This window comes from Vicugna pacos, chromosome 20 (assembly GCF_048564905.1).
Source record: "Vicugna pacos chromosome 20, VicPac4, whole genome shotgun sequence".
NCBI classification, from domain to species: Eukaryota; Metazoa; Chordata; class Mammalia; order Artiodactyla; family Camelidae; genus Vicugna; species Vicugna pacos.
The window spans coordinates 40,514,737-40,541,541 of NC_133006.1; the positions used below are offsets into that span (position 1 = coordinate 40,514,737).

The following is a 26,805-nucleotide window of genomic DNA, read 5'->3' on the forward strand; positions in this document are numbered from 1 at the left end:
TTAAGCAAAGACTAGAAGAAGAAAAAAAACCCCTCGAACTTCTCAGTTAAAGATTTGCCTTAGAATAGGAGATGTTTTTAGGGAGCCTGGAAAGAAAATGTTCTGAAGTTGTGTGTGACTGGCCAGAACCCTGGCTCCGAGCAGTGTGTTTCCTCAGGGGGCTGGTCCACCCGCTGGAAGAGCAGGGAGCCTGCGTTGTCGTTTGAAGGCTCTTCTCAAATCTCTCCCCAGCCTGATCACAGAGGCTGGAAGCTCCTTTCAGAGGATGCAAATGCTGGAGCAGGATACATCGTGACATGCAAGTCACCTGGGAGGGGTAACTCACGGACTTCAGTCCATGCCGAGATGAGGCATGGAAGGCAGAAATGTCCTGGAGCAAATAGCTAGCGGGAAGGAGTGGGGATGAACAGCTTAGCCTTGGGGGCAAGAGGCTGAAACAGACAGCCGGGGCCCCATAGACAAATTTGCTTGCTGTGGTCATGGCCAAGTCCAGCACTGAAGATAGGCAAGGAGTTTGCAGAGAGTGGGTGGGTGCACGATGCTATATGAACACAGGTAATAAACAACTCAGGTTCTGCTAAATTCTGATCATTCCAATGATGACAATAATCATGGAAGTCTGGCTTTATAGTCCCCAGGTAGAAATTGGTCTACACAGTTCCCAGATAAACGTCTTTGTACCCAGTGTTTATGACCTCGGAGAGCTCTTGGTCATGGCGGCTGTCCTGCACACGAGAGGATGTTTGAGGATATTTAGCTGCAGCCCTGGTTTCTACCCAAGAGATGCCAGTAGCACCTCCCCCTCCAGTTGTGACAACCAGGAATGCCTCAGATATTTCCAAATGTCCCCTGGGGGTCAAAACCACCCCCAGTGAGGACCACAGCACTAAACCACTCTGTGACTCAGTTTCCTGGCCTGGGCAATGGACATCACCCTCTCTTCTTGCCCACATGGAGAATCTGTCTTCTTACCTCATTCGAAACCTGCTGGTTTTCATTCCTATGTTGAAGAGAGAGTGGAGGCAGTGTCACGTGGGAAGGGCCCTGGCCTAGGTCACATCGGACCTCTAGGTTCTAACTCCTCCACTAACTTCCTGTGTGACCCGGGACAAGTTACTCAACCTCTCCCAGCCTCACCTCATCTTTAAAATGAAATTTTGTCTCTGTACTCAAATCACATTTGTCATTCCCAGCGGCAGCAAGAATAATCTTTTCTTCTTCAAAACAACATTCTTTCTTCTATTTTTTCCCCCTTTATAAATTCAGTATCTTATTTAATTCTTATTTTGAGTTGCTACTACTTCACTTTGATGTGAAAATCGGAAAAGTTTATGACAATCTGGACAGCCTTGGGCTACTGGGCTTTCCCAGGAGAAAGAGAGTCTAAAAACCCTGTAATCTTATTGTCTGGGGGTTGGTCCTGAGATGCTAGAACCTTACATAAGCGAACTTTTCTTTATTGAGGCTCTCCTAAAGACAGTGGTGCATTTTACCAAAGCTACACTGCAGGTTGACTGAAGAGAGAAAATGTTTAAAAAGAGGAAATAAGAATAAAGAAGAAACTAGCCCAGAGTTGTGCTTCCTTCTTTAAATTGCATTGCTTGACTGCTGTTTGCTTTCCACCTCATCTCTGATACGACAGTCCCCATCAGGACAATTGTCAGGAAAATTTGAGAAGGATGCTTGGTGCCATCTGAAAACGTATTTCACTCACAGGGCACTAATAGCGCATCCCATCACTGGCCCTGACTACTGTGAAGTAACCCGACGTGGACTCTGAGCCCTGGCCAGACTATCAGAACAGGTGTTCTGTGCCAGGTGACAAGAACAGCACGGTCCCAGGGAAAGGACAGGCGGTGACAATAGCCTGGCTTTACTGTTGGGTGGTTACTGGTCCCTGCTTGTTTCTGCCCCATAGCAGATTGGATATGGCAGCAACTGTGGGCGGAAAAGTTCTCCGGGGAGGCGCACAGCCGCCCTGCAGACACTGCTCACGCACTCACTGTAGAAGCCCCGACGTCCCACCTCGGAGCACGTTTGCTCCTTTGAATTGCAGTTCACCAGTAGGAGAGCTGTGTGGATATGCGCACAGAGCCAGCACATGAGACCTGGAAGACTCTCCAGGGTCTTCAGGGTAAAGAGTTGGAAGCCCTCGGGAATGACGTCGCTCCAGCTCGCACCGCAAATAAGTGGCTGAGCTGGAACCAGATACTGTCCTTGCCCTCAGGTCAGATTACCTTAGAGGGCCACTGCCAACACATTAGGACCGATGACACAATTACAGCGCCAAACTAAGCAGCTTCTGCCAGCAGAAAAGGACCCAAGGGGACAGGTTCCAGAACAGGTGAATTTTGATATAGGGGAATAAGTGAAGAAAGGTGTAAATCGGAGAATTCTAAATAGCCAGAGGCATTGGGGAAAGAGTTCCCAAAGAAGACTAGGTACCAAATACGGCTTGATGGTGGCACTGGCGATGGTGGTAGCGATTGCTGCAATGATGCCGATGGTAATAAAACACTCAGTGTTAACTCATTCATTCAACAAGTATTTACTGAGACTCTCCAGTCTAGGTACTGGGGTACAGTTGTAAACAAAACACAGTGTCTGCCTTCACAGAGCTGACAGTCCAATGGAGAAGACAGGCTGGTAAGCAGAGCATTTCAGCACAGTTTTGGCAAAGTCTCTGATGAAGCAAGCAAAGGATCGCGTGAGAAGGCGAACCTGTCAGGCTTTGCTCAGAGTTTTCCAAGAACAAAGCAGTGTCCTGACGAGTGCTGGGATGTTGGACAAAAAGGTAGAGGACTGGCTGGCAAGGGCCCAGAGCAATAATGAACCATGTTGTTATGCATGGAAACCCTTTCTCCACGGTGGAAATTAAACCCAAATAGCCAGTCATCAAAAGCACGGCAGGAAAATGCAAGCAGGTGAAACGTGCTCCTCTGGGGACTCAGTTGATTCGATCATAACTTTAAAAGGAATAAATAAGGTGACATTTGGGGGAAATTTGGAAGGAGGGGGAGAAGAAAAAATGTCAATATACTAGTTACATATTTTAAAATTCCGGTCTTTACACTGTTGCCAGCCTGGACTTTTCCGCTTCCCTTGAGATGTGCACATTTATTTCTAACCCTGGTCTTTTGCTAATATCGAACCACCATGCCCTCATTAATCCCCATTAATACTCTATTCTAACTGTGCCGTTTGGGAACTAACTCAAGATTGAACATTTCTTTAAATCAATCGATGTTCAGTGCACTCTTAAGTGTTATATATTAAAAAAAAGTCTTGAACTCCAGCTAGTAAATCAGACTGACCAGAAGTGGCGGTCTGTCCTGGAGTCTCCTAGTGCCCAATGCAAGATGAATGACTGTAGATCTTGGAGGCAAAATGGGCTTCAGAGATGCTCATCCCCAAGCAGATACGATCTCACAGATAACACTGAAAATAAAGTTATTTTTCACTTTGCCCATCTTTCTCCTCCTTCTCCCTGTCCCAGTATCTAGGCAGCACTTTTCTTCCTTTCCACGTATGAAAAAAAAAAAAGGACATCACCCCTTTGATATTTTGCCAAGCAGCTCCACAGGAGGCTTACTAATAAACCAAGAGGTTTTTTTTTTTTTTAATTTTCCCCCACCTGTTCATTTGGGCATCCCACAGGAAGCTTCACATTCAGCAAGCATTTTCATGCAACAAACTATTTCAACTATTCAGATTACATTTTAAAATTCACCTGGGTTAGGAAATCCCACCCCTCAGTTAGACCAAATGAACTTTAGAATCAGAAATAAATGATTATTTCTAACATTATAACATGAAGTCTATTCCCTGGTCATACAGACCAATCACAGTACAGCACCCTAACAATTTTATTTTTAAAAATTAAAAAATCAAAGCACTGCAGAACTGCTCCTTTGGCTTATAAGCAGCTGAAACCCCCCTTTTTTGGAGCAAACTGTCCTGGAGAAATCAGAGGACTCAGGTGCTCAAGGGCCGTTGTCCCCAGCCATCTCACCATCGCGGACCTCTTCACATTTCCCCATGTGGATCTTATTTTGGGGAAATTTTCCTCTATCAAAAAAGCATGATTATATAATAATAGTTTGTTTCCTGATTCTTGCATCAGAGATTTACCTAATTGCCAGACAGAACTTCTGACGGGAGTGGTGGCGGTGATAACCACCAGGCATTCGGTGCGAGCACACCGAATAAGACTCGGTGCCACCTTGTGAAGGCAAAGGTACAACTTCCTCTTGTGGTTTGGAAGAGCGGCAGTGACTCACACACCTGCATGTCGTTGCAGATGCCTGAGTTAAAGTCTGCGGGCTGGAGAGCACTGCCAGATGTAGGCTCCTTCGTGGATTTTGGCTCCCGGCCAGCATTTCCGGAGCTCCGACCCTATCTGCTTTCTTATTTTAAATTGCTGTTTTCTCTCCCCGTGATTCATGTCCGGGGATGTCAGGAACAACACTCCTCACTTCGGGATCACAGGGAAAGCTAGAGGCCTCTGCTGCTCTTAATGACCTCCCCCGTGGGGACACATCTCCATCAGGGGGAGGTCCCGCGGGTGGCAACTTTGGAGAATCCACTAGTTAGGGTTAGTGAAAAATATTATCGTAGTCCAACTCGGTGAAATCTAAAACACTAATTCTAAAAAGACTTTTTTACCTTTTAAAGTTGGAGTCCAGGTACCCACAAGCACAGGAGGCACCGCTGTGGTTCAGGAAAGACCGAGGGAACCAGTGATGAGTGGGAGGCACAGGGTCAGGCCGATCTCTAGTGCCTTTCAAACTAACCATCACACCATGAGGGCACCCTATTCACTAGGGACTTTTGTTTCTGTTTATTGAAGAATTTTTAACAAACGGCAAATACATTGGAAGCCAGTAGAAAAATAGAATTTACCTAATGGAAGTTGTTTTCATAGCCAATTTTGAGAAATTGTATTCGTTTCATAAATAACCAACATGCAGATGAAGAGACAGAGGTGTCAGGAAGTTAAATGACTTATCCAAGGTCATGGGTAAACGTGGAAGTGGATCTCAAGTTGCCTGACCCCACTGCTCCACACCCAGTGTTACGCGTCCCCCAGGTTTGTCCTCTGCCTGTCCTCTCTCCAGATCACATGAGCCCCTTGGGTACAAATGCAATGCCTTTTACAAGCCCTGTCTTATTCAATCCTTCCCTTATCAGTGGGGGTGAGGAGGGGCGTCGAGGGGACAATGAACTGTTCAGACATCATGTTTCTCTCTTACGGCAAAAGCCAGCAGTGTGATGAAGTTTCCATTTGTGGGCAAACAGCCTGGTTTCTTGATTATTCAGGCTACATTTCTTATGCCTGTGCTCCCCATATTTTTGGAGAAAAACAGACATTTATTACAAGCCATCTCTCGAATGTGATAATCATAGTCAATCTGAATGTCTGCTTCCCCTGAATTGCTTCCTGGAATGAGGTTTCCACGCTGCATCTATTTTGTAATCACATCGGCTATTTCTGAAACACAGGGATGCTTCCCCACACTCCTTCCAAGCTATGCAGTCGGGGCTGCTCTGGTCCCCTGGGGCTGACATCCCCAGGACGGGTGGGCGAACAGAAATGCAGCTAAGCCCTTTAGGAAGTGCGCTCACAGGTCTGTGCACACTGCATCCCTTCTCGTCCTCTCCTCCCCTCTCCTCTCCCTTGACATCATTTCCTTTCTTCTTGATCTGCTCTTTTCCCTTCCCGTCAATCCATCCATCCATCCATCCGTCCGTCCATCCATCCATCCTTTCATTCATATTTTCAGAGGTCTGTTCTATACCAGCCGTGGACCATGCAGCAGTGGGATAGCAGTGGAAAAAGGAGACAGTGCTGGAAAAGCTGAAACATCTCAGTCTCTCTTTCACTCTCTCAGTCCAATTTGGTTCTTTCTTTCATGATTATCAATTAGTAAAACATGTTTTGGCCAAATAAGAATCCTCAAGTTACTAAGGGAGACAAGGTTAATAATCTCTCGTTGCAATGCTTTTCATGAAGAACGGATCTAATGACCCACTCCTTGTCAGAGCCTGGGTCGGGTATATAAACCGAAGCACATTTGCAGAACGTTGCACATTCGTGGTTGCGTGCTTCACACGATAGGTTAGGGTTATTAGCTCATGGCGGCAGGGGCAGGGTTGTTTTTGAAGTAAAATTAACACACGAGATACATGGATATTAAGTGAAAAATTCAATGAGCTTTGATGGGGGTAATCACTACCCCAACCAAAATGTAGACAGTACCACCAGCCCAGAAATTTCCCTCGTGCTCACTTTTAGTCCATCCACATCCCCGTAGGCCACCACAATTCTGATTTCTTACAGTAGGTCAGATTGCCTGTTCTTAACTTCATTCACATGCCTGGATTCACACAGTATGTACCGTTTGGGGCTGGCGTCTTTTAATCAGTCAGTTCTCTCATAGGTCTTTAAGTTGTTCCTTTGCATCGCTGAGCAGTGTTTCCTTATATTCCATACCCCAATTTATCTATCCATTCACCTGCTGATGGACTTTTGAGATGTTTCCAACTCAGACCTATTATGAATCAAGCTATTATGAACACTCTTGTACAAGTCAATTTGTGTACACGCATCGTCATATTTCTGAGGGAAGTAGTTAAAGATGGCATGGCTGAATCATAGGGCATGTGTATGTTTAATGTATAAGAATCTGCCCGTTTTCCAAAGTGACTGGAGCCCTAGAATGTCATGGACACAGTTTGACATCCTCTGTGCAACTTCCACGTACAATTAAGGTTGAGCACCTTCAGACTGTACCTGGGGTTTGAGGGTCACAAAACCTGGAAAGGAGTCATTCTTCTCCTTCCCAAATTTCACTCTCCACCTTTGAAACTAGATCATGTTACCCAAAATGTATATCTAGAGGTCTTTGAGGAAACTATTATAGATAGGATTAGGGTTAAACTATATTTTGAAAGAATGACAGAAATCCTAGCCTTAATGAGAACATAACTTTTAACAATGAAACTTAACAGCATATACTAGGTTTATAACAGAGAAAAATCGTCTTATCATGGTCTTATAAAATGTGCACACAAGATAAGAAAAATACCTTTACATATTTAAAAAGAAGCAGAAAAAAATAGTAATTATGCAAAATATAATGGCCCAAAGCCTTGCATTCAGAGAGACAGCCCACCCCACTGGGCACAAAAGGAATTTTAACTGTTCTATCCCCTAGGATAAATATTTAAGAAAATTCTAAACATTTTTAGAAGTATGAAGAAGAAAATAATAATTATATATATTCTTGCTGCAAGAATTGTACACAGCATCTTGGCATATCTGCCTCCAGTCTTTTTAATGAAAAGCCTTTTTTTTGGTTAAAAATGATAATTCTCTCTAAAAAGGATTTCAGACAATCCAGAAAAATTTAAAGATACAAATTTTTAAAAAAAAACCTTCCCTCAAAAAAATCACTTCAAATTTTACCACCAAGAAATAACAATTGTTAATATTTTAGGTACATAATTTCAACTAGATATATAGATATTTACAACAGAAGAAATTATTAAACTTCAAATAAATGTTTCTTCACTACAAGAAATATTATTTCCTAACAGACCCCCTCTAGAAAATTATGAAAACCACTGAAAGAATAAAGCAATTATATGTTTTTAAATTATGTGTTAATTTTAGATGGTGTCAGTTAACTAAGAGAGATCCACACATTAAAGCATCAGCCTTTCCATTCTCCTCCCACTTTCCTCCCTCCTGTCTAATTTTTTCTTAGAATTCTTAGTGTTTTTGCATTATCAGGTTTTAAAATTCATATTCATTCATTCATTCCAAAGATTTTTAAATGCCTATGGATTTTTCTCTTCACTGGACCTTTCACCACAGAGTCTCTTTCCTTGCATCTCTGTGTCCTTCATCCTTTAGTTACCTTAATTATCACTTTCCAAGCAGTTTGGTTATGGTGGGTACTGTGTCTCCCGAGGTCCTTCATGGTGTGTGTTGGTGTCTTTATACTGGCAGGACATCTTAGCTGTGCATAATATTTTCTCTCGGGACTGTGTAAATATGGACCATGAGTTTTGCCATCGACTGGTGCTCTAGAGAAGTCTGAAGACAACCCCACTCTTATCTTGTTAATCTGAGTTTTCTATCTGTATGACTGAACAACTCTTTCTTTATGCTTAAATTCAACTGGTTTCAGTAATTAAGGTTCCTAGGTAATGAGCATTCTGCATCAAATGACCCTGGAACTCAGACTGATCTTTTAATGTATAGATTCAACTTTCCCACCATTAGGTAACATTTGCCTATATTGTGCCATGAATACATCTCCTGTGTCACTTGTTAGGGTCTCTGTTTTAAGGGTTCTAATTATCCTTATGTTGTATCATCCTTGTCTCCTGTAACTATCCGCTTCTCTCTAACTTCATCTCTTCATCTTTTTCATTAGTATTTGGTTCATCTCAAGCTTTTCTTCTATGTCATTGATTTTATTTTTGACATGATCTATTCTATTTCTTACGGTTTATCATTTATTTTTAGTTCCACGATGTGTGTTGGTCCTCAATTTGTTCCTTTAGGTCTCTGATCCCCTTAGGAGACTGTGAGAAAGTCCTTTATGTTCCTTAATTTTGTTTTCTTCTATGTGTAATTTTCCCATCCTCTCTCTTTCCTCTGTTTTTCTTTTTATTCATTCTCTTACTTGCATAACTCATCCAAGTGTTTTATTTACTGTAATACACCACAGATAAAATCTTGACTCTTTCCAATCTAAGATTAGCTTGATCTCACCTCTGAACTACAGCCTGAGGCCAATGTATTTCATTCCAGCTATGCTTTTGTACCCTGAGGCAGACTGGAACAGGGGAGGGAGTGTAGCTAAGGAGATGGCAATCTTGGTTAGAATCTTTGGGCTGTGCTCATTCTTCTAGGATTCTGTTACATTTCTCATCCCAGAACCCACTCCACCTAACTGGAGATAGATCTCATTCTCAGGTGGGGATAACTCTCAGGCTTCATATCATTTCCCCACTGAAGTCCCTGAACTTCTACCTTTTTAGGGATGCAGACCCTTTTCCTCCCATTTCTCCACAGTAGTTGTTTCCATGATTCTGGTAAAAGCTCAGGATTTTGTTGGCTTGACAGTAGGGCTTCTGACATCCTGGTGGTCAGGGTTAGGAGCTGAGCCATGCTGCCTCCCTGCTCCGCTCCAAAATCCTCAGCTTTCCTTGGTTTTGAAGTTTACTGAACTATGTTATGCCGCAGAAGCTGCTGATAGTGACTTTCGGAGGGGCTGTTTTTTATTTTTTCTAATATTGTAGGTATTATGGGAGGACAATTTAGTGAAACCCTAAGGAAGTTGAATAACACTCCCTTGTCCAAAGTCCCAGTCCCATAGTGTCTCCTTGACCATTAGTGATGCCAGACCAAGGCATTTCATTCTGTCACTGGTCAAACTCTGACTGAGCCCATGAAAGCATGTGAACAGTCAACTGTGGCATGAAACGGGACCAGCACGCCCTTGAATTATCCCCCAAACATTTCGTTGTCCAGGGAGGGGGATATTACTTTAAACCTTTACTTCTGTCACTAAAGACTTATTTCTTTCACAATCTAGGCTCCCCAGAAATCAATGTTCTAATTAGAAAACAGTAGCTAATCTGACCAAATGCTAATAAATGAGAGTTGTGATTTATCTAGCAATAGGGGAACAGCTCAGCATTAACAATTAAAAGGACTTTAGAGGAGAGAGCTCTTTTTTGTCCTTACTCTTTCCCTTAGCTGATTGGGTTCACTGTAGCCTATAAATAACCATTCTAATTAATGGCTATCCATTTGAAAACCAGTCATCAGAACCAGAGTTTAGGAACTTTACCCCTGACATTCATCAATTTCATTCTATTTCTCAATGATAAGGATAAGTGAGAAACTGATCATGTGAATCAAATCTACATCTGCTTATTCATAAACATCAAACCACATCATAGCCTGCGAAGGCACTCTTCAGGCTCCATTATAATAGACAGAGATTTAAATAATCAATTCAACTGCAAGGAGGATTATTGATCATGAATGGAGCCAAAATTGTTGGCTAAAGCCTGCTGTGCGCCAGTCATTTCATGGAGTTTACAGGATAAAGTCAAAGTTTACATCAAAGGCATGCGTTTGCAGTTCGTTGAATAAGGTCCTTCAGAAATCTCCCAAGAATTAATTTTTTTCTACATTAAACAAATTAACTGGGTAGTTACCTTACCTTTAACCTGACTGGACAGAGTCAAAGGGAAAAAACAGTAGAAGGTGCTTGCACATTTAAGTGTTTTCTTCTAGTATTTTCTACTTAGTTACATGATACCCATGCAGCACTCACAGCAGGTCACTGAACTTGCCATTTTTCTTCATGACACCAAGCAATTATTCAAATTATTTCTTCCACGTAGATAATCCTTTCTGGGCCTCAGCCCCTCGAGATCTAGTATTCATGTCATCTTCTCTATTTAGTCTACAACAAGCTAATAAAACCAATCACTCTTCTGTTGGGACCCCATTGGCCCTGTACATCTTTCTGTCTTAATGGGTACCCTTTCCTTCCACTTGATGGGTTCCTTGTCCAACTCCTTCCACGGAGAAGATTTTGCTCTTATTCAGACGTGCAATGCCTATATACTCATTGAATATACGATGGATTATTGAACAACTGTTGAGCACCTGCTCTTGCCAGCACTTGGTGGAAGTCAGAAAGGCGCAGATTTTTATCTCTGTTCTCAATGTACTCATGACCCACTGGGGACGATAGACTCATACAACCAAACACAGCAAGCCTAAGAGGGCGCTGAGGCTGAGCTGCTAATTGGCAAGATCATGAACACATAAAAACTTGCCATATTTTAATACCTCTTCTGTGACTTTCATAATCCAAGCACACCTGCTTCCATCACATTGCTTACCAATGTCTTTTCAGCATCGTCCGAACCTATGCTTCTCAAACTGATGTGCACACACATCACCTGGGGGTCTTGTTAAAATGCAGGTTCTGATTCAGTAGGTTTGGGGAGGGACCTGAGATTCTGCATTTCTAACAAGCTCCGGGCGCACCACTGCTGCTGGTCCACGGACCACACTCTGCAGAGCAAGGCTGTAAACCATTGCCTTGTCGACATACAGACGTTGTTGAGGTGGCATCAGGTTTTAGAAAAACTCCCACTGCTCCCCACCTAGACATTCTCCTGACTGTAATTAAACATGCTGAAAGTTACACCAAGAGAGGTGAGATTCAGCAGTAACCTCCAAAAACCTGACAGGATGCCTCGAACTTGTTACTTCCTGGCCCCTGTTTTATTGTCTAAACACAAAAGTTCTCTGTTTCTGCACTTGGGGTCTGCTGCTGCCAAATGCCTGTGGTCTGAATGGGTAGCCAGGTTTTCCCAAATATTCTAGATTGCTGTCCCTTGCTTAAGTCTCCCCTGTATTCAAACTATAATACCCCAGGCCCTTTACGTAACAGGAAATAGCTTTTAACAAAACTATAGAACATGAATCACCTTAAACAATCATAAAGAAAATACTTCTTTAATGAAACTTTAAAAAAACACTCTGTAAGGTGCCCATGGGACTCTAACTTATTAATTCTCAATGGTGCCTATGACAGCCTCTGTTTGCTTTTTCAATTTATTAGAGCCTGCCACTCATCAAAGTCAAAACTCGTTAGACCAGAGGCGTTGGGCCCTCACTCAAACATCTTTTGTCATCTGCCAATTTTTAATTCTCTTCCTACCAAGACAAGATCCCTACTTGAGCTGTCTTCTCGTGGAGACCTCTTCCTCTCTGCCTCACGACCTTCTCCGGCACCTCTCCAGCCAGACCGCGGGCCCCGGGTCTGTCTTCTCCTGAGCACGTGAGAGTCTTCCTGCCTGCTGTTCAACACCGGCCTACTACAGTCACGTGCTCTTTAAGAGGCGGTCTTGGTTACTTGACTTCCCCTCTCACCCTTAGTCATCACATCACTTTCCTTGACAAATAACCGTGAACCAAACAGAAGTGGGACACTTTTCATCATGCAGGAACATGGAAGGCACCGGAAGCCTGGGCTTGCCCAGTGCCAGGGTCTGGAAAGGATTCTTCTAAATGCTCTTTCCTTCTTCTCACCACTCACGGTCTCATTTAGGTCAATGCCAAAGACGATGAAGGCATCATCGTTGGATCCTGGGACAATATCTATGCTTATGGCATCCCCCCGTCAGCCTGGACGGGGAGCGTGGACATTCTGCTGGAATACAAGAGCTCTGAGAACCCAGTCCGCTATGGGCAGTGCTGGGTTTTTGCTGGTGTCTTCAACACGTGTAAGTATCCAATTGACTAAAATTATTTTTAATGTAAAGGAAATTTCACCTCAAGACATTTTATCTATAAGCTGGCAAAGGGACCTAGCGAGCTCTGTTGGATCTATAGAATTTATGGGTGGCTATTCTGGGACGTAGTTAATGCATAATTCAATTATCCTGGGCCAAGTACGCCCATGGTTTCTCTGTGACTGCAGAACCTTAATAGAAAGACTGATGAACTATTTCCTACACAATCCATCATCTAACACCCAGAGAAAGGGAGAGTCGCAGGGGCCAAGTCACAATATGAGGGAAAGGATATACCATTTCCTTCTCCATAACCTCCCCACATTTTAAAAAGGCTAAATGAGCAAAGTCTAAAATAATAAATAATAAGGTATACACTATTGTTGTGGAGAGGTTTGTAGACATGCTTCTCTGCTTGTTGTCTATCACTGAGGAGTTCGGTAAGTCAGTCCACTTAGTTTTGGCCCTGGCTGTGGATCAGACTGTGGCAGGCGGGCTCATCTCTGTTCTCGCACGAGTCCCAGTGCCCCTGAGTAGTTAGGTACCAGAACTTAATGAGCGGTCTTTATTCCCCAGCTTCCCTTCTTGCTTTTAATCTACCCAGCGTCCAATCCGTGGCAGGAAACCCATGGGAACAGAATCGTCCTCTTCAGACTCATGAGTCATTTTTCAACATGGCGCTTGTCTGTCTGGGCCCAGACTTCGTTATTGTTAATTCAGTGAATGTTTTTAAAAATACATTTATTTCAGTGTGTCTTCATGATTGGTAATGACTTTCATTCACATGCCCTTTAAAAAAACATTAAGCTCAAGTCAGAGTGTCCTTTCTATGCGTTTGTTAATAAAGACAGTTTTACCTAGTTAGCATTTTTTTTTAATCAGAAAACTCAAGGCAAGGCTGGAGGCTGGAAGCCAGGATGGGGCCGTTTCTTATAAATGATTATGAAGCTTGTCAGTTTCAGCTCAAAGCTGTAACCGTCTAAGAATTAGTCAGTGATCCAATTGGGAAGAAATTAGGAGTTTTGTGTTGTGGGATCAGAATAAGATTATTTTCTTAGCCATTTGTGTATACCCATGGGCTAAAGGGGTGTTTCCTGGGAGCAGGAAAGGCAATGTAGCCAATGTGTTGGTGTCCTTAAGGGCCGGTCTCTGAAGTTACATAGAAGCCTGCATGTCACCAAGGGCTAACAGCTGGAGGTGGCTCCCTCCCTCGTGAGTCATTCCTTCAGGTTTAGAATTAGATAAAATAGTAGACACCTTCCATCCACGTATGCCTTTTGTATAAAAGAGTCATCAGATCTATTCCTGAAAACACACTGTGATGCTAAGTTAAGAAAAGGCAGAAGCCCAATATGGGGAAGTCACTGTAAGAATAAACCTGAAAAGGGAGGTGGGAGGGAAGGAGGGACTGGGGCCCCCACGTCAAACTTTACTTGCCTTAAAGTTATGAGTTCAGCAGACTCTGGAACGCGTCCCATTCTGTGATCACGTGAATTAGCATTAAGCTAGAAACAGACCTAGAGTGGCGATCATTTCTGGGGGGAAGCTGTGAACCGGGGGAGGAAGGGAGAGGCAGGTGCTGGCTGCCACTGCCATAGTTTGGGGTGTTAAGAATAAGTCATTTAATGAGGGCCCTTGAGTCTCTACCAGACTCAAGTTTGGATTCCCAAGGTTGTTCTATTGAAGGAGGTGAATAGCCTTTGGTTAAAAATGCTAAATAATTCTGAGAGCTAAAAAAAAAAAAAAGGCAAAGCAAGTCATTAATCTTAAAATTGTCAGCTGAATTATTTTCAATGAGCCCTGATGGCTGGCGTCCTGGGAGCCAGGGAGGGCATTTGGATTAAGTTTAATCAATAGGTACATATGGCAAGGGATGCATCCAGGTAATTTATTATCTAACAATTAAAATGGATCCGTGGTGTCACCCTCCACCAAGTGTCACAAGAGCAAGTTCCAACCAGGAGAGCAGACTGCACTGGGGGCCTGCTTCGTGAATCCCTAACTTCCTATTAGCTGGATTTTTTAAAGTTTTATTTTCAGGAACATAGGCCCATGAGCTGGACTAAAACAAGCCTACTTTGATGACCGTGTGATTAGCAAATAAGCAATGGGAACCTTGTTCCTGGAATTCCACTCCCGTTGGCTTCCCTTGGGGCCAACTGCAGTTGTGCACGGTCACGCGGCAAAGATCCTCTCTGCAGCCCCGAAGCCTGGTGACAGGCCCCCTTCCTGGGCGTGGAACACGTGGGGACGACATGTGCAGAGCGGCCTCATGGGGGTAAAGGAGGAAGCCCCTCACGAGGAGGGATTGCTCGCCCCGTATCTGTTGAATCTTGCTGACGGTTTCGCCGTGGTCCCTCCCTCTTCGCTGCAGTTTTGCGATGCCTCGGGATACCGGCAAGGATCGTTACCAATTATTTCTCAGCCCACGATAACGATGCCAACTTGCAGCTGGACATCTTCCTGGAGGAAGGCGGGAACGTGGACTCCAAACTCACCAAGGACTCGGTGTGGTGAGTTTAATTTACAAGGGCACTTGCTGATACCAAATTAAAGTGACATTACACGTTTACCACAAGGCAGAGTCAGTCAGGCTAGTGCTTCTTTCTCGCCTGTTTTAAGGACAGTTCGATCCCATAGGCAGAAATGTCTGATTGTCAGAGACTGCTTTTAGCTAATGAATGAGAAACGTTCCTGAACAGGCAGTTTGGGTGTCTCGTAATAAAGATCGAGCATCCCATTACAACAGCAACCACTGGAAAAGGCCATAGTTTCAGCGGCCAGGCCCTGTGCTAAACCCCCTCTGGCTTAGGATGTGAACCTACGGTGAGTGGCAGAGATGCGGGGCCAAGCGTCCTCCACTCTGAGTAACATGGCTCGTGTTCACTAAGCACTTACTGGGTGTGCCAGTCTCTGTGTGTGCAGAATCTTATCTAATCCTTTTAACATTTTTTATCAGGTGGGTGCTTATCAATATTCCATTTACAGATGAGGAAACTGAGGCCCCGAGAGGTTAAGGTCATTTTCTCAAGGTCATGCATCTTGTAAGCTGAGAATAAAACCCAAGAGCATCTGACCCTTAACTCCAACATATTTTTTTTTTTGCCTCTGCAGTATAGGATAGTTCTTTGAATGTAAAGACATGGTTCTCCCTGATCAGTGGCCTCATCCTTCACTGAGAGAGAGAAATGGAAGCAGAGTTGAAGTTACTACCAAGTACCAACCACACGGTGTTTTCACTGTGCTGAGTGGCTGCATCACAGACAGTGCAGTGAGTTCAGGATCCCAAAGCCATGTCCTTTTCCCATGTGACCCACCCAGTCCAAAATAACACTCTGAAAAGAGGGAGGAAAAGGCCCAAGGGTCCACGTGGAAAGGATGTTTACGAAGGTCCGCGTGGGGGGCAATGGCCAGCCGTTGAACTAAGTGGAATTTCCAACCCGAAAGGTGTCTCCTGCAGTTGTTCTTTGCAAGGAATAAGCTGTAGACGCGTCCAGATGGGGCGGGGAGGCGGTTATAAGTGCATCTGAAGAGAAGTTAAAAGAGGTGACTTCATTCCCCTGCATCTCAGGGATGGATGCCCGTGGTAGGAGCGGCGTGAACGCCCCAGTCCCAGTAAGCGCTCATTTGAGAACGTAGGAAGAGGGGAGTCGCTGCACCGGTGGCAGAGTGCTGCTGTGACTCAACAGCGGGGCGGTTCGTTTGGAGGGCGTGAGCTGAGCAGCGGCGGGCTGGAGGGCACAGGCGAGAGGAGCCCTCACCCCTGTAAACTGAACGGCGTCTAAGGCGCCGTTGAAGCCCTTGGAAGTACGGTAGGGCAGCCCCGCGTGTGGAAGGAATGACAAAAACAGACCACAACAGCCAGCCCCAGAGCCGGCTGCGGCAGTCTGAACGGCCAAGTGGGAAGTGTTTGGCATTCTGCCCTGCCTGCCTCTTCCTGCGCACACACACGTGCACGCGCACCGACACGTGCAGTTTGAGCCAACTGCAGCTCAAAATTATTCCTCCCAATTCCTTGATCCAAATTTCTCCCATTATAAATCCCCACAGGGCACACCAGCAAATAACCCCAAGAGGCCCTTTGCTAAATTGGCAGAAAAGCATGAAGCTGATAGATCTTGAACTTGGTAACCCTTTCCTCTTTCAGCTCTCTGCTCCGAATCCCTTTCCGTAATTTATCAGCCTTGCTCCTTCATTGTCCGCCCCAAATACACCATCACCCCAGGACCACGTTTCCTAGTCCGGCGCCCTCCGCCGCCGCCTCCGCGGCCAGCCCGCTGTCCGGGGCTCCTCGTCCCTCCCCTGCGGGGCTCATAGATGTTGGCCGGCTGTCTGACTGGGGGGCTGGTGTTACCCCAGCTGGGGACACGCCAGACCCAGGAGCACAGGGGTCAAAGGGCTCGGTCAGGGCTGGGTCACGCACCGAGCCGCTGTGTGACCTTGGGCAGGGCACAACCTCTCTGTGCCTCCCTCTTGTCCTCTAAAGTGGAGATGACAACATTTCCGAGCCTAGCAGGTGCCTAATGAACACCAGCTGTGCTGCCGCCTTCATCACCAGTCACACAGCTGCAATTTCTTGGAGGCATATGCTGCCATCAACCTGAGCACACGGAGGCACTCAGAAAATGAGGGGGCCCAGTGCCGGTAGGTGACTAGGCTATTTCCATCACTTTGGGATATTTTGAAAACAAAAGCAGAAACTTGTGCCTCCTCAGAGCAAACTCCAGTGAACCCAGAAGTTACAGATGTCCCCCAAACCAGAAGTATATCTAAGACCCTCCTTGATGGAGGAGGTCGACGGGGGCTGCCCCTGGACACGTCCACCAGAGCACGGTCACCACAGCCACCCCACGTCAAGCTGTGGCTTCGGCAGGCATTGGCTGTGTGACCTTGAGAGGATGGCTTTGCCTCTCTGAGCTTCAGTTTCCTCATCAGCAGGATGAGGATTAAACTCAGTAGATACCAATTAAATGGCAGAGTAATGATGTAACTGAGGTAAAGACATTCCCACAGTGCTCGATCCGCAGAGGGGCGTTCAGCTGGCGCCTGCTCACTGGGTTAGTCGTGGCCCCTGGTGAGAAGCGGGGGCCACCTGCGCTGCAGAGCAAGGGGGGGCTGGGGGCAGAGGCTGCCAGAGGTCAAGGCGAGGTGAGGGGCGTTTGGTAGGCACCAGCTGACCGTCATGAGGCCGGTGCAGCGTGGCTGGCATCACGTGGCCTAAAGAGTTTCCTAGTAGGGGTTTCAGGAGCTGTTGCCTCACTCAAGCCCCCAGCCTCACCTCCCTCCCCAGGCTCCAGCCAAACTCGCTTCCACTCCCTCCTAGTTTGTAGGTGGCTCCTGCCCCACTTCTTTCTAAAGGAAAGTATGAGATGATTTCTTGGTCTTCTCTTGTGCCTCCACCATCAACACTGAGTTGCTGGTGGTACGTGTGTGGTGAACTCATATATCCAGTTGGGTCTCAATGACCCAGGACATCCCCTTCTCCATGACTCAGCCAGGTTCCTTGTGCCCAAAGCAGAAATAAGCCAGGACCAGGGTTCAGAGGGAGAGCTCTAGTGTGTGCGAAGGTGTGCTGTCCTCGGCGTGACCCAGAGCCAAGAGGGGCAAAGTCTGGATCCCAGACCACCAAGCACCGACCGCTCGCCTGCCTGCTTCCTGGTCTGCCCCCTTAGGCCCCTGCATGTGGATTTCCCCTCGAGGGAGCCTCGCCTCGCAGGGGCAGCGGTTTTGCACAGAGTGGACGCACCGCTGATACCAACAGAGGGAAGAGTTGGTTTCTTAGCAATTCAGGAGGGGGAGGGGCCAAGGAACCTCAGAAGGGCACAGCTGGGCAGAGTAATTGGACCTCAGGTTAGCAAATGAAATTCCAAGAGGGCTAACACAAGGTAACAAATCCTGGAAGGAGCAATTTAAGCCTCCTGTCCCCAGTGTGCTGATGGGTTTGGAATTATGGGTAACCTCTGGGGGAAAGCATCCATGAATCACCGTGGACAGTTTAACGGAGATGCGTGTGTAATGTCTAGCTGCAGTCCAAACAGTGAATAGGGGTACGGGGCTCGCTCAGGAGGAAGAGGGTGGCTCAGCTGATGGGCAGGGGTAAAGTGACCATTTGTCCCCATCCTGAAAGAGCTCAGCTTGGTCACCTCATCAAACAATGTTCACAGTGGAAATGGAATCATTTTTAAAAGAAAGGGATGGTGGTGGTCATGAAAGGTGTTCGGTAAAAGGCTCCTCTCCTTCTGAGTGAAAGTGTTACCCTGTGTCCAACTACTGGAGAGGACGTGGTCAGATCTGGCTGTTGTGGGTGAAAGATCGGTGCCCCTCTCCCGACTTGCCTCGGCCAGAGTGCAACCTCAGTGGGAGGAGCCACGTCTGATCTATTTTATTTTTGTTTTACCAGCACAAAGCAGGGTGCAGGGCTTGGAGCAAGGACTTGATAAATGGAATGGGTTGGAAAGAAGTTTAAACGCTCATTTGACTGATAAGTATCATTTAATTCATGCAGCAAACGCTGTTGTACATTAAGATGTCCAAATACCAGATGCTAAGGACTCAGAGAGAAATTAACCAGGTGGCTGCCCTTCAGTGTTTGTGGGTGAGACAATCATGTACAGTAGATGCTGTAAAAATGTAAGGTGGGCTGGAGTCATGGAGACAAGGCAAAGAGGCTTGCGTCCTAAACCCAGGGGAGCAAGGAGGAAGGCTGTCCAAGTGGGCAGTGGCCATGGACTCAAAGCCCTTCTCCCCCTGCAATCCTCTGGCTGTGCTGGTCTGAGATGGAACGCCCAGGAAATGACCTTCGCCCACAGATGAAACCCAGGGACACATCTAAAAGTCTAAAGGGCTGAGAGGAGACATCCAGAGGTCAGCGTGCTGTGAGGACCAGGCAGGAAGGACTGGAATTTCAGGCAGAGTTATCCTGTATTGTTCTGCCTATAGTTGGGGTTAATGCCCTCAGGGCTGTTCATTCACAAGAGGCAGATGGAGTTGATATTGTTTGGGGTTGGGGGGGTCACTATTACCATCTGTCCCCGTCCCTCCAGCTTCTCTACCTGCCGGGCGCTATCCAGTGCCGGATGCTGCCTCCTTGACGACAAAGCCCCTCCTCAGTCTTAATTTTAGAAGATCCGATAGCCAACAGTGTTCCAGAGCCCCTCCTGGAGCCAACAGCTTCCTAGACCCCGTGGCTCCTTCTGGTGCGTCTTCTCAGCCCCTCCCGCGTGGGACCGTTTCCATCCTGCTCACCCTCCCAGAGGGAGCTGCCCATCTCCGGACAGGGCAGCTGCAGGTGGGGCGGTGGAAGCATGTTCTGTCCGTGCCCACAGGGTGTGAAGAGGAGGCGGCTGTGCACCTGTGAGCACACCAAAGCCCGACGTGGGCCCGCCTGCCTCTCGGAGTCCAGCTGATCGGTCGGTCGGCAGGTGCAGAGAATCGCCTGTCTTAGAGAGTTAAGCATCTCCTATGATATTAAAGATGACTGGAAGGGCAACGAGTGCTGAAACAGGCAGCCAGAGTCTTTCTCTCCTTTATTGCCTTTTCATTTGAAATTCAGTCGTTTTGATTAAACTGACTTTCTCACTTTAATTTTAAAACAACCGTGAGTTAGCAAATTTGTATGTATCAGTTTCAGCTCAAAGTTGGGACAATCTAAGAGTGAGTGATCCTGGTGGAAGGAGATTGCAGTTTTAGCTTGCTTTTCCTCAGGGAACCATGGGAAAACACCAAATCAAGTCAGACCGTTCCTGTCATGTTTTCGCCTCCTGCTCTCTCTCCATGGCCCGAGGCAATGTGATTAGCTCTGCGGCTAATTAGCTGAGTGACTCTGGGCAAGTTGCTTGATTTCTCTGCGCCTTAATTTTCTCATACGACTTCGGTCTTAATGAGGTATAGGGTCACCTCCAGCTCCAAAATTATCATTTTTAAAATAAATGTCACTGTTCTTCCAGCCAGGCCTGTCCTCCCACAGTCAGCAGGCTCTGCCACCTGCTTTGTGTGAAGGCCTGTTCACCTGTGCAGGGCCGGACTCTGATCCACTCACCCACATACAGGTGCTGCCCTGCAAAACTGGCTTCGCGTCGGCTCTGCAGGAAGAAGGCAAACATGCCACAGAAGATGTCTGTAATTCTTTGGCTGGCCTCAGTGCATCTGGTTCTATGGAAAAAAGAAAAAATTCCAGCTTCCTTCAATACTTTTTGGAAAGAGTACAGTTGTTAATTGTTATTATTCTGTTTTGTTTTTCACTCCAAATGCAAATAACGCTGTGCCACAGCGAGTAGTATTGAATCTATAAACAAAGCTGTTTCAAAGCAAGTTTTAGAGCAGAAATTAAGCAGCTTCCTCTCCCGGGAGCCAGCCGTGCCTGCAACACAGCCACCAGTCCCAAGTCTCACTGCGGACTCTGCGCTTGGAGGGCTAGTTTGCACATTTCAGGTGCATTTCTGAAATTTAAACTGATTCACCTTGCACATTGTTTCAGATGCTAAGTATGTTCCAACTTTGGACTTCCATTTAGTGACATTACCCTAAGTTTTAATCACTGTATGTGAAAAAAAGAATTATCTAAAAATGAATTCCAAATTTAAAAAAAAAAAGAAAAAATTTTCTGAATATAGACCAAACTGTTTAAGATGCTTATGGATTTATAAAATTATCCTGTGATGCATCCAAGTTACCAATTCTGAACAGCTACCAAAGATATTTATTTTCCAATAAATTATCTCGTTAACCACATTACTGTCAGTCAAATTGTTTTTGAGAAAATCACCTGGAGATAGGTCTCAAGAGCTGTCATTAGAGAACTAAGAATATTTGCTGTGAATCCACACCAGCGTCTTGAAGAAAGGATTGGAAAAGTTATTTGCCACCTCCAGGAATCAAAATAGCGCGTGCTTATGGAATGCTTTCTTTGTGCCAGGTCCTAATCCAGGTGGGTGACAGGTATTAAGTCATTTAATCCTTTTAACAACCTGTTAAGGAAATTACTATTATTGTTCTTAGTTATAGATGAAGAAACTCAGGCACAGAAACTTCACCATGGTCACCAGCCTTGTGACTTCCATGGTTTCTGATAGGAAGTCACTTTTAGTCCTATTGATGATCCCTTGTGCGTAATAAACCACTTTCTTCACGCTGTTCTCAAGATTCTCTGTCTTCCGCTTTTGACAGTTTGACTGCAGGGTGTGTTTAGGTGCATATTCTCTTTGAGTTCATCCTCTTTGGAGCCCTTTGACTTCTCAGATGTGTATATTAATATCTGTCATCAAATTTGGAAAGTTTTCATCCATTATTTCTTCAAGTATTCCTTCTATGTCTTTCTCTCTTTTCTCTCCCTCAGGGAGGCCCACGATGAGAATGCTCCACATGTCTCAGGGCTCTTTTCGTTTTACTTCTTCTGTTGTTCAGGCTAGATCATTTCGGTTGACTTGTCTTCAAGCTCACTCTGTATTCTTTCTGCCTGCTCCGATCCGCTTTTGAGACCCTCTAGTGGATTTTTGACATTTTTATTCCCATTATTATGCTTTTCAGCTCCAGAATTTGTTTGATTCTTTTCCATAATTTCTATATTTTCATTGATATTCTCTGTTTGATCAGACATTGGTCTCATGCTTTCCTTTAGTTCTTTGAACATGTTTACAGTAGCTGGTTTAAAATCTTTGTCTAGCACGCCTAATGTCTTGGCTTCCTTAGTGACAGTTTCTCTTGACTGGTTTTTTTTCCTGTGTATGAGCCATACTTTTCTGTTTCTTTGTGTTTTGTAATTTTTGTTAAAACCTGGACATTGTGACTGACACAGCGTGGTAACTCTGTGACTCAGATACCCTTCTCCCCAGAGCCTCTTGTTGCTGGTGGTGGTTGTCACTGTTGTTACTGTTGTTTGTTTGGTGACTTTCCTGGACTAATTCTGTTAAGTCTGTATTCTTTATCATGTGTGCCTACTGAAGTCTCTGCTGGGTCAGCTTATCAGCTAACAATTAGACAGAGGTTTCCTTAGATACCGTCAACCAACAAGTCTCCAGGCTTACCAAGGAGCTCTGTCTGTGTGTTGGGGAATGTCTTCAATGTTTCAGCAGGAAATGTACATTTCTGCTGTAGCCTTCACTTTCTGCTTGCATAGAGCCTTAAGTTCAGCCAGAGGTGAGAGTTTAGAACCTTCTTGGGGCTTTCCTGGCCATGCTTATCGACTTGCACACGTGTGTGGCCATCTAGATGCTCCAGGAGTATGTCAGGATGTTCAAAATCTCCTAAGGACATCTCAGTTCCTAGGTTTTCCTTTTAAGTTTTTTGGGGGCAGCCTTTTATTATCCCCAGCTGGTCTCACCCCTTTAGGCAACTATAATGTCAAACAGTTGCTTCTAATTGGTTTTGAAAAACATCCTATGGACAGGGCTATTTGCATATAGTAAGCTCTGAATCAGAGCAAATAAAAATAAGCTCTGAGAAATGGAAATTTTCAGAGAGCTGCCAGACAGGTAAATCGTGACAGTTCTTTGGAGATGGGCTTTTAGGTCAATTCCAAACCCATTTTCTCCCCTTTGTTGTCTGCGAGGCTGCAGGGTTTTTATAGCTATCATAGTTGTGAGGCTGTCTGCTTCCAAGACTACCACGGAGCTGTGGAGAGAGGGATGGAAATAAGGCAAATTAGAATGTCACAAGGTTCATAGTGCTTACTGAGATTCTTTTGTTTTTGTTGATTAAATCCTCTTTATGTTGTTGCAAATCTTTGGTTCATTTCCAGAGTTCTAGAAATGAGAGTTAGCATTCTCATTATTTTTATGAAGGAGCAGGTTTTTGGAGGTCCTTACTCTGACATTCTGGAAGGGTTTCTCCAGAGCACACTTTTAACCACTATACAAGTGGTTCCAAATTGGGGGCCTGCTACAGCCCTTGAGGGTTTTACACCTTGTAGGAATATTTTGGTGTTTAATATTATCTTCCTGACCTATATATGCTGAAATATATATTATTGCAAGTATTTTTTTTAATTTCCTTATTTCTTCTGTACATTCCAGGGCATTATATTGATCTTTTAGGAACTGTGTATAGAAATCCATGGACTTCATATCAGTGTAGTAAAGGGGGATTACAAAACGTTTGTTCTGAAACTAGGAAGGGACATTACTTCTTGAAGGTTGACGGTCACAGCACTGCACTCTCCTCTCATTCCTTCTGTGCACCTACCCTCGTCCTGCAGCTGTAATGTCTCCAAAGGGTGCCCGCAGGCCCTGTGCCACTCCAGTCCCATTTAAGAGCGAACAAAGAGGGAGTTTGGGAGAGAAAAAATCACAGGCCATTACAAATACCTCTCAGGAAATTAGAATGAAAAAGAAAGGGGAAACCATCTGATAAGCCACATAGAAAACACTAAGGTATTTTTCACAATAAGACAAATGTCGTGTTTGGGTTAATCATACATTTAGCTTAAGAGAGTCATCCTATACACTGATCAAAGGTTACCAGTTTTCAAAAAATTAAAAACTAAGAAAATGTGTACCAACTAAGCTATACTGAATGTAACTTAACTTCTTTTGATGATTAATAAGACCTCTAGACAAACTTTATATAGATAAGAGCTTTTAGAATTTTTACTCATAAACAGATTTATAACACAAAATAGTAATTTTGGCACCTACTGAGAGTCCTGGTTGTATTTTTTTTAACTCCCTTCAATATTTATGGATAAACTGGGCCAGAATTTATTATAGAAAGCTTTTTATACATTAGAGTTATTCTCAAAATCCAATCTTTTCTTCATTTTTAGCAAGAATACCAATTGATAGTTTGCTGTGCCAGAGAGGGAGGTAAAGGGGTTTGGGGTCCTATTTTCAAAGTAAATCCAGCAGAAGGAACCCAGCAGAGATACAGAGGGTCTTCTGCTAAGCAGTGATGTCAAACGTGGCCCATATGGGTGGGTGGCATCCACTTCCTGAACATTCCAGAGGTTCCATTTTGGTCTCTTTCATTTTCTGTCACCACAATTTAAAAAAAAAAAAAGGATCATCAAAAGAAGGGAAGCTATCAAAAGAGGAGAAGAAATAAATTTACATGACTATCCCCTAATTTTCTAAAACTCATTGTTAATAAAACTGCTGTAAAATTACCTTCACAAATATTCAGAAATCGGTATCTAGAACCTTAAGAGAGGGGGAAAGGCTGTCCCTGAAGGACTTAGGGAAACACACTCCCAGAAAACACTATAAACAGAATCAAACTTGTTAGGTGTTGGCGCACTGTCTATGTACCTGAGCACAGCTGGGCTGGTGTGTGTCCAGGCTGGCCTGGTAGGACTGTACCAGCATTTAGACCGTACCAGCATTCTGATGGGTTGCAGCTTCCAGTTGGTTTATATCTGTCTCTGAGAAGTTATTAATTACTTTAATTATCACTCCTACTATAAATGCACCTCATTTATAGTTTCATTTGGGGAGTTACAGCATACCCCCAAGCCCATGCCATCTTCAACCCCTTTAATGGGGCCCTCTCAGGCTGCGTCCAGCTGCTTCAACTGTGACTTCTCAATGAACATCACAGGATCCCTTCCCTGCACAGAACAATTACTTCTCTTTTTTCTTGATGGGTGTTGGTTTCTGCAGGGAGGACTGGCGTGGTCTCCACCTGATTGGACCTCTGGCCTTTGCCTGACGTGGCCCAAAGAAACTCCAAATGCCCCTTCCTGGTTTCAGCACTCCAACAGCCCCTAACAACGAGCAGCTGCATTCTGAAGTAGTGTGGTGCCCCCAGCTCCCAGCTCCATAAAAGATTCCTCCAGCACGCCTCCCTTCCTCTGAATAATTCCTTTCTATGTTCTTGCTTCATCACTTTTCCTAACTGACAAGGTTTCTCTTGGCCCAAGCTTTCCTTTCCACTTTGGAAAGTCTTATCAGACAAACCTCAGGGTCCATCAACTTGTCCCTGCTTCTTTCTCACAACTCCCACCCCATCCAATCCCCATCATTATTGGAATCCTCAAAGCTCAACAATTCCAGGGTGTGCTGTCATTTTTGTCACCAAGATCATTGCCTGTATTAGGCGTGTATCAGCAGGGATGTAGAAATGGGGCTGTGTCCATCTGCTACAAACACAAATATTCTTCATGATAGACAAGTGCCTTCTTCCCACCCCTGCCATTTTTTAGAGAAAAGAATCCAAATACTTGGTTGACACTTGAAGTCGGCCCAAGACTTCTCTTCCAGGGCTTTCTCTCAGTTTTCTTTGTGCTCTCCCTTGAGCCCTAACAGAGCTGCAGAAACAAAAGTTACAACCCCATGTTTCTTTCCTCCCTTTTAGGGAAGAAAACCTGTTTGGATAGACTGCAGACGAGATGGTCTTGTGGAATGTGTAAGCAGTTCGCCAAGCTAAAGGCAGTAAAGGGCTCCTTGACTAAACTACCCACGCTGTTTTCTTTAAGCGTGTAGCACACAGAGCCCTGATGCCCGTCTTGGTCTCAGCTGTGTTCTCTGCCCACTTGCCCACCATCCCGTGGTCTCTTGCCACTCCGGATGTGACCTTAGCCAGCTGTTAGAACAGGGGAGATTCGGAACTATGCTCTTCCTTCTTTAACGAAAAACAGTCCTCTTAATGTTTAGGGAGGGGGAGGATAAATTAGTATGTGTTTATTATATAAACTTCAAACACTGCAGGAAAAAAGCATAAAAATAAGACTTCCTAAGGTACACAGAGCATTTTCAACATTTTGTTAAAACAACACAAATTTATTATCAAACAGTCTCTGTAGGTGAACAGTTTGGGCACAGGTTCACTGGGTCCTCTGCTTAGGGTCTCAAATAATGGCAGGCAAAGTGGTAGCTGGGACTGCGGTCCTATCTGATGCTCAGGGCCCTTCTTCCAAGCTCAGTCTCCCATCATCACCCATCTTCCACAAATACAGATTCACACACTTGCCCAAGGATAAAGCCCAGATATTTAACTTGGGATAAAAATCTCACGATCTCATCCTTACCAAAAGCATAACTCAGCATTTAAAAGCATGACGCTCCATCACTAGCCGTGTGACCTCAGGCAAGACTCTTAACCTCTCTGGGCTTCGGTTTCCTCCCTTGAGAATGGGGAGAAGTGACAACAGCGCCTTTCCCACGGGGCGCTGGGGCTACCAGGTGCGTGCACGCGCAGGAGGGCTGCAGAGCCGGGCACGCAGCAAGTGCTGTGCTGTCTGTCAGCCTGGAGGTTTCCCTGCCCGAGCTCACCTGCCAACCCTCTTGTCCCACGCACACAAATATGCACACGTACGACCCCCCCGCCCCGACAAACAGCAGGCGCCACACACCCCATACTGGCTACTTCTTGTCTCCACAGGTTTGTGCTCCCTCCTTCCGTTGACCCGGGAAGCTCCCATTTACTTTTCAGGACTCGGCTCAAATACCACGTCTGCTGTGAGGCCTTGCCTCCTGCCCTGAGGGCTTCCCCGCTGAGACCCCGCTGCACCCTAAATGAATTTTGGGGTCACTTCAT

At 45.2% G+C, this 26,805-nt stretch overlaps 1 protein-coding gene and 1 long non-coding RNA gene across 3 annotated transcripts in view; one reads left to right on the forward strand and one right to left on the reverse strand.

Moving 5' to 3' along the window:
• F13A1 (coagulation factor XIII A chain) overlaps window positions 1–26,805 on the forward strand; it is a 123,787-nt gene that overhangs the window by 59,031 nt on the left and 37,951 nt on the right. For both annotated transcript variants that reach the window (XM_072945731.1, XM_072945732.1), the window contains exons 8-9: window positions 12,156–12,330; window positions 14,714–14,852. In XM_072945731.1, coding sequence (XP_072801832.1) covers window positions 12,156–12,330; window positions 14,714–14,852 — 314 coding nt within the window. The remainder of the gene's footprint in view (window positions 1–12,155; window positions 12,331–14,713; window positions 14,853–26,805) is intronic.
• On the reverse strand, window positions 2,533–8,853 carry LOC140687644 (uncharacterized). Its single transcript, XR_012062047.1, has 2 exons — window positions 8,786–8,853; window positions 2,533–2,966 (listed from the first exon to the last, which is right to left on the reverse strand). It is a non-coding gene; the product is annotated as an uncharacterized lncRNA (long non-coding RNA).